Here is a 12,238-nt window from a genome sequence, read left to right as displayed (position 1 = left end):
CACTGCTCACATAAACAGCAGTCTTTAGTTCTTCTCCTCATTTCCTGCTAAACAGCGTTTCTCCCTCAGCTTGCTCTCCATGCTGTAACAGCAGAAGGAATACTCAGCTCTCCACTACCGAGCCCTCTCCATTAGCCCATTATTTAACAAAATCATATGTACCAAGGAAGGAATTTTTAAAAAATTAACCTAGTTAAACAGGGGCGGCCCGTGACTGCACAAAACTTGGCACAGAAAAAGAATATTTCTGCAACCATTTACTTCACTTCATAAGGAAACCCAGAGAGCCATGTAGTTCAGCTGTCCGTAAATACATCAGTACTGACTTTATTTGTGCTTCTCTCTCTGACTAAGCTGACACTACAGTCTACTTACATACCTCTTGGCTGTACAGTAAAGGACGATTTAGGTTTATTGCTTTGACTGATTTGTTCTGAGTCAGGGCTGTTGCTATGGCTGTTAGACACTGCGTACCCTGGAAATGAAAACAAATAAACTCTTTAGAGAAACCTGTCCAACGTGTAGCTCAAGCTACCAAGTTCCTCCGACTTCTTAGAATCAATTGTCAGAAGATCAAAAACACCAAATGAGCTCAGATTGGAAATACTATTATTTCTGCCTCCAGGTACTCTGGAGAGATGCAAGTGCAGCAGGCAAGAGCTTACAGACACAATGTACATTTTCAGATAATACCAATGCCAACTTCCTATGGGATAATAGAGTGGAATTAACTAAAAGTACAAATGACCATGAAATTTGGTAACTCAGAAAAAAGAAAGCAAGAACAATGCATCTCAAAGATACTTGTCCATTTAATTGATCCCATTTTTTGGTTTTTCTAATTTATGGATTAAAATCAGCTTGTGTGTGTTCCCTGAGGTCTTTGGTAAAGGTCTTAGGTAACATTTACCCACTAGGTAAATTGATTCCAAATGTGAATTAACGTGGTACAGAGCAGTGACGGTCCGATCAGGTACAGTATCAGGTACAGGTACAGGCCAGTTCAGATTTTTCTATTTCCTTCTCGTTTGCTCACTAATTTATGTTTACATTATTTTCCAGTTAGGCTGGTCTACTCCCAAAGCTATTTCATTTTAAATCAGTTTTCTATCAACTCCCTAGTGAACATAAACATATTAAGGTTTTAAATAAATCCTACACTGGCTACATTTTCCTTGTTTATGTTTTCATAACGCCCTTCACAGTTTCTGAGAAGTACTCCCCCTTCTAGTTTAGGACCAAATTCTGTAACTCCAGGAAATAAATATAATAAAATTTTCACCAGACCCCAGCTTGCTCTCTCTCCCTGCCTCCAGGTGACAGTAGTAACAGTTAGGTTACAGTCAAACTTACTCCTTCTGCCCAACATATACTTTATTTAATCTCATGACAGGATCAGCACCCTTACCAGGAAGGTTGAGAGCAGCCCATCTTAATGTCTAGCTTGGTTAGAGCATTCACCTGGAGGGCAGGATGCAGGACTGAGTTCTCCCAGGCAGGGAGAAGAACCACTACCACCTTCCAGCCCCTCTGATGTGATCACATATGGACACACCATCAGTCAGGTGCTGGGGCCTTGCACCGGGAGGAGGCTGACAGCTCTAGTCACTACCTCCTGCCGTACCCGGAGGGTTTTAAAAGTCATTTCCTGACTGGAGTGGGAAACACCCTGCTTAGCGCATTGACCCAGTTCTACCCCCCTGACTTTCCCTGTGCACTGTGTAAGAAGTCTCAGCACCCAGCTCTAGGAGGCAGCAAGTTATCCAAGATCAAATTGGGTGCCTTTCTATTCAATTCAGGACTCTTGTGCCTGTGTCCTTTATGGATCGAGCTCTGACAGCAGCAACAGAATTATGGGCCTGGGTGACTTTCAGGCGTTAAAGCATTGCACACTTCAGAAGGAAAAGAACCTCCAGGGAACAAGAAGTAATTTCTTCCATGTGACTTACTACCCAGGACTTACACAGCATAACAAAACTGAACAGCAGAAACAAACCTTGGAAAATGTGAAATCCAAGCACCTGGATTCCTAGGGACATCATGGCTCTAATATATCATCAATTATGACTTTGTGGGTGCTCTATGCAACATGCCTTTCCAAGTACGCAGTGCAATATTATATTTTGTGTTACCTCCAGCTATCACAAAACATAAAATCAATGACAAGAGATGGCATTTTCCCCTAACTGACCACTGCAGGACCTTTGTAATACCCCTGAAGGCTTATGTCATTGCTGATAATGTTACTGGGTTACTCACCATATCGCAGTCTCCAAGATCCAGCTTCTCTAAGGTTGAATTAATTTGTAGCATGGAAGCAAAGAACATCCCACCTTTGTCTCCTATTTTGTTTCCAGTCATTCTCAAATACAAGAGAGTTTCATTCCTCTAGACAAAATAAAAAAAAAAAAAAATCAATTCCTTTTAAGTGGCTTGAAAAACAACACTGTCCTTTTCCTGCGGATCCTGCTGGTTGTCACACAAAGACAAAACATCCCTCCAGGAGAATCATGTCTAAGTGATAACACTGACTGAGCAGTTGGCTCAGGCTCCCCACAGCAGAGTTGAACGTGTGAGACTCAAAGAAAAAGGTAAGTATTTGTAAACTTTGTTTCTCCCAGGTTCACAGATCTCACACTCATGAAAATACCCAGGTAGGTATTTCTGCCTAAACTGGCAGCTGAAATGCAAATTAGATCAAAACTGATGTAAATGTAGTAAGTGTATTTTAAACAAGAATATAATTTGCATTATTTTTCATAGTCTTTTAAATAACATGACCAGTCAAAGCTCAGCGAAGCCGGTTGCCTTCAGTAGGACCACTTGGTGCTGAGCCAAACCGGTAAGTCTTTGCTGGGCTGGAGACTTCACTGGCAATATAAAGTTCTGATCAGAGGTCTAGAAAAGCCAGAATCTTTCCCCTCACCCTCCACAGAATGTCAATGGATATGAAATATCTATTCACTGTTAAAGCCCTAAATGCAATGCAGAGTAGTTTTGTATTTTTAATTCCTCAGTACCACTCAGTAATGACTCATTACCGAAGACTATGATTGATTAAGTGACTCCAAAACAAGTAGTTCCGTGAGCAGCAGAACTAATGAAGCCTGGTTCCACACGACTTTTATGTCTTCCACATGTCCCCAGTACCGCCTCCCCGGCTGTGGTATCTGGCTACAGCATCTCCTTCCCTCTCCCTCCCTCAATCACACACCCCTTCACCCCCAGACCCCACTTGGCCGGACAGGGGGAGCCCACGCTGCTGAGGGGCTGCCTGGCTGGTCGGGTCGCGCCAGCCGCCTGCTCAGCAAACCCAGCAAATGCTGCCACCGGCCTCCACAAGTAGCTTTGGGGGCTGTTTGTGAGCCCATCTACTGTACAACCTTTGTGTTTTGAAGGCCTGTGAAATTGAGCTGAAATCAGTTCAGAGTTCAAAGACCGTGAAGGAGGAACAAAGCGCTCACATGAGTCTTGTTTCACAAACACAACAAATCTTACACACAAGCCTCATTTCCTTGGGAAACCACACTAAAAGTAACAAACATGTTTTTGTGCTGCTGCTGTAAGGCAAAGTTTTGAAAACATGTCTTAGACATCTTGAATCCAGACAAATATTGTCATTAAGGTACAGGCAAATTTAACACTTTTTTTAAAAAAAAAAAAAAAAAAAAAGGAAAAAACACGATGACATTGTATATCCTATAGCATAGCACTTTTCACACAGAAAGATCCAGCTATGGTAGTTGTGATAATTAAGTGTTAATGGCAGCACAGTGCAACTTCCTCGTGTGTGAAATCTGATTTCTGAAGGCCGCCTTAGGAAAACAAGCAATCCCTGTGATACAGCAAAATGCTGAATGGGCTGAAGACAGAGGGCCCTTTCAGCCAGCTCGGGTGCTGGCAGGACAGCTAGTACTGCTCATCAAAAGAAAAAATATCAAACTAGATGCCATTGTCCAAATCTCCCAGACAAATACTCACGTGGAGTGCTCTCGCTATCAGCTCTGCTCCACTTGTGCCAATGTCATTAAACATCAGGTTAAGGTACTGCAGAGTGGAGTTTTCCTTAGGAACAAACAAAGCAGAAAGCAATTAGATTTTTTTTGCAGAGCACACCTGCATTTTTCAAAAAGAAGATGCATCATACATGTGCTTAAAACCTCTGTCCTTCACTACATTTCAGGTAGCCCCTGATTTGGCGAAGTAGTTAAAGAAAGAATGCCAAAGTACGTCAGATAATGATAGAAAGGCAGAAAAACGTGTAGTGTGTAGGTCCTCACGGGGCCTACAGAAACCACATGCTCAGCATGACCAAATGAAGCTGGTGGTCAAGCTCAGATGCAGACCTAGAGGCATTTTGTGAACTTAATGGCCCTCCCTGAGCTCCAGGAACCCAGGCACTGAGTGGCAACTCACCATTTTCCATCTGTGTTCCGGTGCTTACAATGACAGAAAGGCAGCATCAAAGTTTCCTATGCTTAGACCTACAAAAAGACTAACAGAGGTGATAAAGTATCTAAATCAAAGGCCCTGGCACACTTGACACTACCATTACCTCCTTTGCTGAATTGAACTGTAAGCCTAAAAGCCCCACAGTTTATTCTACCTTTCTTTTTTAGTGACACCCTAGCCAAATGTCCAATGGTTTTCTACCAGACATTAAAAATCTCCCCAGAGGATAAATTATGAGATTCCAGTGGGATGGATTTGGGTGTGAAAGTCAAAATGAATGGCATTTTGCCAAACCAACGCATTCTTGTCTCCAATTTACCACAAATAAATATTATCATAGCCAAATAAATCACAAACTGCTGAATGATAAACATAATTTTGGCACCTGGAGGAATGTTCCCATGTGCTTTGCTCCAGCATCAGTCAATACATTACACCTAAGATCCAAACCTGAAAAAGATGAAGAATGTGACAGATGTGTATCTACAATGAACTGTTCTCTAAACAAAAAGAAATGAACTAAGGCTGAAATCAAGGCTGCTCATGTTTTCTTATATTAGCACAGCAATGTCAAATGTATATGAAAAAAGCTTACCTGTGACAAATACTGTATCGCGTAAGACAGAAGCAAGAACTCGAAGATCATCATCTGTAACTCTCTGCACAGGCACCAGATGATTATTTCCAGCTATTTTTAACATGATCCCTTTTGTCCCTCTGCTGTAACATAAAAATATAAGCACATGGGGAGAAAAAAAATGATACAGAAAAATGAATTCTCTCTCCAGATAAGAATCGTATCCATGCCTGCCCTCACTGACGTGTTTGCACGCAGTCAGCTGCTGCCACTACCTTTGGTAACACCATGACAGATGACATGATTCAAGCTGTACCTCAGCACTGTCCTTTTTTGATATTCTGAAGACAATGCACAGCTGCAAGACCACGCTTAGCACACATGGACAGAAAGCAGGGGGAAGCAAGATGAGGCGAAGGCAGATGGAAATACAGGCTATTCTGGAGGTTACCTCATGGTCTCCTTTTTCACTTGCTCCCTTTCCTTTATTTACTCTATCCTGCCCTCAGGATCAAAACCTAACACAAGCCATTTCACTACACTGTATTTTCTCAGTTTTTCTCCCCAAAGGACAATTAACTTTGACCTCAGGAGCATCCATGAGAGGAAGCCCCACCTAACCACATAATGAGAGAGAATTTGGGTAGTTAATACCTTGGCAGGATTCAGAGACAGTTCAGGGAAGCATTACCAGCTGGAGGCTAACTGAATGCAGCTGAGGCTTTTTAAACGGGAGAGAGACAAAAGGAAGGGAGTCAGGAGAACTAGACACTGGGTTTGGCTTCTTTAAGGGACACAAAGGCACCATCCTCTACATTTTTCACTTTTTTTGATTTCACTGCTTGTAAAGCTGCCCAGAACGGATATATAGCTACAAACTTCTGCCAAGATAATGTCAAGATGAGTCAAACCAGAACTGCAGCAGTAAATGCTAAATATGATTTGCGTTTAAGCCTGAAACTGCATGAACTTTCTCATTGTTCAATTCGTTGTCCTGCTATCTTGTTTAGCACTTTCAGAAGCATCTGAAGTATGCTCATTGTTATTTCCTTACATTTTATCATTTTTATTGGCTTCTCGAAGCACATCAGCAATGAAAGGGTTTTCAGGTTGACCCAGGTTTTGGCAGGCCCGCACATAGTGCTGGTGGAGATCTGGATGAACTGACATGACCTGCTGGAAAACAAAAGAAAGTGTTACCGCATCATTAGGGCAGCCTAGCAACACCACCAGGGACGCAAGATCTTGTTGTGCTGGGCTCTGCATAACAATAAAAATGGGCTTGGTCTGAAAAGGGTTACAACTGTCGGTATGCAACACAAGAATAACAGAGAGATAGGAAAATATGTGGATTTGTGGATGTGTTTCTGATCCACCATCGCGTTGCAACTGAGCTAACAGAGAATTAATATTCGTACAAGCAGGTCTTTTTTCCCTCTAGAGCTGCTGGGCCCCCCACCTCCACAGGCCTACCTGAGCCAGCCACACCCGCGTCCTCTCCCCACGTCAACCCACGGTGAGAGGCCCACGGGCGAGCTCTGCCCCACGGCCGAGCCAGGCTGCTCCAAGGTTAATAATGGTTGGAAATGGAGCCCATTTCCAAGGAGGGCATCCCTGGCCCTCCGCCGAGAGGAGCCAGTGCCCTGGCAGGAGGCACTGCTGCCGCCCCAGCCCGGCGCTGTGCTGAGCCCTCCCCAACACGGAGGCCCAGCCGCAGCTATGGTGGCCAGCCTCTGTGGTGAGGGGAGGGCAGTTTTGGCAGCTTACCCCCCGGAGTATTTACCTAGCGGTCTGCCCGTGGTCTCCAAGGAGCCTTTGCAAAAATTTCCGTGGTTACACGGATTAGCAGTTACTTCAAAGGTGCCTGTGCCGGTCCTTTCCACCGAATAAATCCTCCTACCGACTTCCCTTCTAGGCAGGAGGGCGTGGGCTGGGATCACACGCTCTCCTGCCCCACAGCGTGTTGGACTCACACACAAGTCCTGAACTCAGAGCCAATAAAAAAGGAAAATACCCTTGTGCAACATCTGAATTGGACTGGGAAGCCCAGCTCTCCCCACGGTGGTCACTCGGTTCTTCCTCCGTGTCCTGGTGGCACCTGGAAATCACCCATCTCTGGAAACGTGACGTCCTCCCGGCATGGTTATGGCAGCAGAGAAAAGGGCATCAGGTGTAAGGTGACTGACAGCTGCTTCTCAACCTCCGCTTTCTCTCTTATCATTCCTTAAATGCCAGTTGTTTCTTTCATCCAGATGTCAGAGCTCACTTCCTTCCCACCTCTGGCTCTTTCGCTATCAGCAGCAGTACAGCTTCGAGGATTATCAGATATCAGATTCACTGGCATCTCCCTGGCTCAGAAACCACCGGAGAAGGTGCCACCTCTTTACAACAGGACTCTTCCAGTTTTGCAGTCAGCGTAGCTGAAGACAGATCTCAGCCAGTGTTTGTAAATATAGGCCTTCAGGACTCAAGGAGGTTACTTCGTCCAGCTGCTCTGACTTCCCAAGGTAACCCTCTGATTTTGGCAGTTGGGGCACTTCAGGATTCAAAGATATGGTCCGGCTGTACGTACTGCAGGATTTGATCTCAACACAAGCAGCTTTTTGCAGGGGTAAAACTTGAGACTAGAACCTGTCCCTAAATGCTGAATTCTGCCAGTATTTATTAGTATAGGAAGATACTATTGATTTTTTTAAATTTTCTTCTCTTCTGAAATTAAAAATAAGGAACAGAGACGGCTGAATCTCGGCAGAGCCAAGAGGCCAGCACAGGGGGCACTCATTGCCCCAAAGCTGACTCTGTTGATTTTGAGGATAACTGTGGTCAGACTGCACAAGAAATACCAGTGAATGAAGTGCCAGAGGATGAAGCTCTTTCTCCCACATGTGTCACAGACAGGAACCCTCTGTTCTGCGAATGCTCTTGCTGGGGGTCTTGAGTCTAGAATATCTGGAAGACCTGCACATGGAAAAGAACCTGGTTGTAAGCATCCCCAGAGACATCAATCGCTTGAGGCACATGAAGATCCTCTACTTGGATCAGAATCACATACAGGACATATGTGAAAAACCGGGGATGCTGAAATGTCTTCTAATTTTAGATTTAAGTAACAACCCCCTCTCTTGTAGATTGCTGCCGGTTATCAGCAAGTTGCCGTCCCTTTGTCAGCTCAGGCTCTGTAAAACAAACTTGCACGAAATCCCAGTGCGGATCGGTGGATACCTCCATCACGTTGAACTGCTTGGCTTTTCTGACACTAATCTCAGAAGTCTGCCTAAAGAAATAGTGAACCTGACAAAACTCAAGGAAATTTACCTCCAGAAAAATAGATATAAAAGTTTTCCCAAGGAGCTTTGTCATATTGCTAATTTAGAAATAGATCTGGATCAAAATCTAATGAGTCTCATCCCAGAAGAGGTAGGCTTTTTGACAAACTTAGTTAAGCTATTTTTAGCTTTTAATAGCTTACCCTCCATTCCTCCTACACTGCAACACTGCCAGAAGCTGGCTGTGCTGGATCTGGCTCATAATCTCCTGCACAAGCTTCCCCCAGGTTTGAAGAATCTCGCTGAAATGAGAGTACTCAGACTGTCTGGTAACAGCCTGAAGAAGTTCCCACACCAGATCTGCTGCTGGCCGTCCCTTTCCTGTGTTTCTCTGAGGAACACCGGACTGCACGCAGTACCCGAGTCCTTCACCAGATTAACCGGTGTCAGGATACTAGATCTGAGTGAAAATTGCTTTGATGAGATTCCTAAAGGAATATGCACTATGAAAAATCTGGAAATATTGGCCCTGGATGGCAACCACATACGATAGGTATTTGTTCCTTTGTTTTCATTTTTATTTTATTGATACCTCCCTTTTGCAAAATCTAAGTTCTTCATTACAGCTGAGTGCCACTTTTCCCTACTACAGTGAGAAAGCCTGTTCCACCTCGTACGCAGCTGAGCCTTCGTTATTCATTATCACTGACATCTGAGTATTCAGGCAGGGAGAAAAAGCAAGAATGTGGAAACACTGACCTTTGTTTTGAATTGTAAAGATGAAATAATGACTGGAGGGAATACTTCAGTCTTTTTGTGTCTTTTTTTCTGTGTACACTGGAAAATAAGAGCTGCATTTGTGTAGAATCAAGATATCACAAACTGAAAAAGAGCAGAGGGCAATTTAAAAATGAATGTGATATTGTTAATGTCTTTAACACCATTAACATTTGTTGTTCATTTGATAATGAGCAATTATGTACCCTGAAGCTGTGCTATTATAAGTGTAACAGTATTCATGGACACACTCATTTTAGGGCTTAGAATACACCTTCCTTTTTATATAATGCAACGCTTCTTTTCCAAGGAGATTTTCACTTGCGCGATTTTCTTCTTGAAGGTTACGTTTACAGAAGTAGTAATTTATGCAAAAGAATCACTTTCAGATTTTGTTCATTTAAATTACTCTCCCCTGCTCTGTGCATACAAAGGAAATGAAGAAGCAGACTAATGTTTCTGCTAAGAAATAAAATGAACCCCATAAGAAATCTTTCCAGCAGAGGAAACAACATGGAGTTTTTTTGCCAAGATTTCCACCATACTGTGAGGTATAATGTTATATTAATGAGCAGAATATTCTGTGTTCATCCATCAAGAGTAATGCAGCTCCACAGCATTTCCTTGGAGATTTTTCCCTCAAAACAAATCCCAAGGATTACTGTTTAATTGACATAATGTATCTTTTTAATGACTGTGTCTAGATACCTGCAGAGGTGAAAGAACTGTCAAATTTGAAAAGCCTTTGCCTGTCTGAAAACCAATTCAGTATCTTTCCAAAGGAAATCTTTCTCCTGGAGTTATTAGAGAGATTATACCTGGGACAAGATAAAGGAATTAAATTCACAAGTCTGCCAGAAGACATCAGCAAATTGCAGGTAGGAGCAATAGAAGGGGGAAGATCTTGGTCTGCTGCGGCATCTGTGGCGCTTCCATGGATTTCCGCTGCTCCCACATGCAGTACTGAAGGTTCTCCTAATCTCTTTAGGTACATGGTGCAGCATCAGGCTGTCACAATAGGAATAACATCAAAACTCAGTGTTTGAAACTCATGTGCTTGGTAGTCATCCCAATGGTAGCTCAGATTATAAACCTTACTTCCGCACTTACTGATATTCTCTGTACATTGATTATATACCAAGCTAAGGAAAAAGCCTTTAATTATTAAAAGCTATGCGCACATATTTTCCAGAATCTGAAAGAACTGCATACAGAGAATAATTGTCTGAAGTACCTGCCTGCAGCCATCAGCTGACTGACCCACTTGAAAATACTTGACTGTCCCAACAATCTCTTAAACAGCTCTCAGACTCTGTAGGCCAAATACAAGGTGAAAAATAGTCATTGTATTTGTGGCCTTAAGGACACAAGTACCAGTAAGTATTTTGGAAGAAGGAGGGAGAGAAAGGAAGGAAGGAATGCAGTGCATCATTCAGGGCTCATCCTGTAATTGTAAGGGAGCCAAATAGGATAAAAGTTAGGAACTGGGAGGGTAGGGGAAGCGCTGTGCAAAAGCCAATGGACAGGAGGTCCTCCCCCATGACCCACCTCAACCTCAGGAGTCCAAGGAAACGGGTGTTCCCCAGAGCTCAGCTCCAAGCAGACCCCCTGATGTGAGAAGCCCCGCTAGGACAGCACCAGTGACTCCACGGGGGTGGTGCGGAACCAGCTCTCTGGCGGTGCTCCCCAGTGCAGTCGTTCCATCTTTCCCAGTTCATTGCATTTCTGTGTGGCTTAGTTCACTAGCACTGTTGGAGTGCCAATTAGCAGGACTTTTGAAAGCTGGATTTGGCCACCTGGCTGCCAGGTGAATATTCTTCACGTAGTGAAGTAAACGCTTTGCTAGGAAAGCCCAAGTCCCATCCTTCTACATTTGAGAGCAGATACTTTGAATTTTAAGTGCTCTGGTGAGATGTTCGACACACACATTCATTACAGACATTGATGGAAATGTTTGTGCCTCATCCATGTGCTGTTTACTGGGAGCACGCAGGAATGCTCCCCTTCATTCCCGTTGTTTGTGTTTGCTTTTGTGTGTTCGGGTTTGCAAAACCTGCTTGTTCAGAAGAATCACCTCTCCCAGCTGCCCAAGGATTTGGACAGTCTTCACTAGCTGGAACTGGTCCTTGTGGATGGGAACCCTATGACAGACCCTCCGACTGAAGTGTGCTGTCAGGGAACATCTGCCAGCTGGGAATACTTATGGGAAAAACGGTGTAAAAAGGCAATGAACTTAAAAGTAGGGGTGTTAATAAAGCCACCACAATATATATACAAAGCTGTGTTTTTAGTCATAGATTTGTTTGCAGTTAGACAGATTAGTTTGCAGAACAACCTACAGGGTACTCTAAGCAAGATCAAAAATGTCTTAAAGCACTGCTTGCATCAGCTATGGCAGAGCAGTACTTCTGTCACTGATCAAGTTAAGGTAGGATATAGGGAACCATCAGGAAATACAGCACTGGGCATCATTCAGAAACTTTCCAGAAGGTTGTCACTGCCCCGCCAGGTCACAGCAGGCACAGAACAGCCCTTACAGCTTCCAGTGGAAGGGGAATGGTTAGTGTGTCTAAAAACAAGGCAGATCCTCTAATTCAAGGCATTGCTTATAGATGAAACTAACTGCAGGTGGCATTTTCCACTCTTGCTGACTGTATTTTGACTGTAGAGAGTTGAAGATCCATCGTAAAAACACACTGAACAAAACACACTTTTTGTGTGGTTTTGTTTGGGTTTGTGTTTGGTTGTTTTTTTTCCCAAAAGAAATGTTCTTTCTTCCCAAGAAGATCCCACTCCCAAAGATGTCGATCCCAAAAGAACATCAGTCTGTATCACCAATGGACCATGGAATTGCTCAGAAAAACTACAGAGCAAGAAGGAAGGAAAGGCAAATCCTCAGTCTTTGATTCTTCTAAATTATTCCTTTCTTTCTGTAACGTCTGTAATTTCTTTATGAATGAATGTGTTTCTCCCAAACAGCTCTTCTGAACTAAAAGGTGACATTTAAAGATTTGTAGATAATTTTCTGCTCTAATCAAAGGGTCTGGAGGACTACAGTGCTAGTGTCCTCCCTGCTAAGAAATTCCTCTTGAAAAACATAACACACAGAGTAAAGGAAAAGCCAGGTGGCCAGCAGTCTATCTTAGCTGCGAACAATGTAGTCTAA

At 43.4% G+C, this 12,238-nt stretch overlaps 2 protein-coding genes across 8 annotated transcripts in view; one reads left to right on the top strand and one right to left on the bottom strand.

Annotated features, from left to right (window-relative positions):
• LRRC34 (leucine rich repeat containing 34) overlaps positions 1 to 7,894 on the bottom strand; it is a 20,304-nt gene extending 12,410 nt beyond the window's left edge. The window contains exons 1-7 of one of the 7 annotated variants that reach the window (XR_012661466.1): positions 6,813 to 7,890; positions 6,084 to 6,205; positions 5,048 to 5,172; positions 4,838 to 4,902; positions 3,982 to 4,065; positions 2,260 to 2,388; positions 380 to 475 (exon numbers count right to left, since the gene is read on the bottom strand). Coding sequence is in view for 6 of the 7 variants with exons in the window: in XM_075098517.1 (XP_074954618.1) it covers positions 380 to 475; positions 2,260 to 2,388; positions 3,982 to 4,065; positions 4,838 to 4,902; positions 5,048 to 5,172; positions 6,084 to 6,199 (615 nt within the window). In the remaining variant the exon portion in view is untranslated. Of the gene's footprint in view, positions 1 to 379; positions 476 to 2,259; positions 2,389 to 3,981; positions 4,066 to 4,837; positions 4,903 to 5,047; positions 5,173 to 5,304; positions 5,428 to 5,683; positions 5,755 to 6,083; positions 6,206 to 6,812 lie in introns of those variants that run through there. The other 6 variants (XM_075098517.1, XM_075098520.1, XM_075098518.1 and 3 more) reach the window with 6 other exon arrangements.
• On the top strand, positions 6,749 to 12,238 carry LRRIQ4 (leucine rich repeats and IQ motif containing 4). The gene is given in 8 exon segments (XM_075098361.1): positions 6,749 to 6,767; positions 7,756 to 7,926; positions 7,929 to 8,848; positions 9,777 to 9,950; positions 10,265 to 10,361; positions 10,364 to 10,409; positions 11,062 to 11,311; positions 12,113 to 12,238. Coding segments are annotated over 8 exon segments (1,803 nt in total).

This window comes from Phalacrocorax aristotelis, chromosome 7 (assembly GCF_949628215.1).
Source record: "Phalacrocorax aristotelis chromosome 7, bGulAri2.1, whole genome shotgun sequence".
Taxonomy (NCBI): domain Eukaryota; kingdom Metazoa; phylum Chordata; class Aves; order Suliformes; family Phalacrocoracidae; genus Phalacrocorax; species Phalacrocorax aristotelis.
The sequence above is the reverse complement of the archived record's forward strand: the minus strand, read 5'-3'. Positions and strand labels throughout refer to the sequence as shown.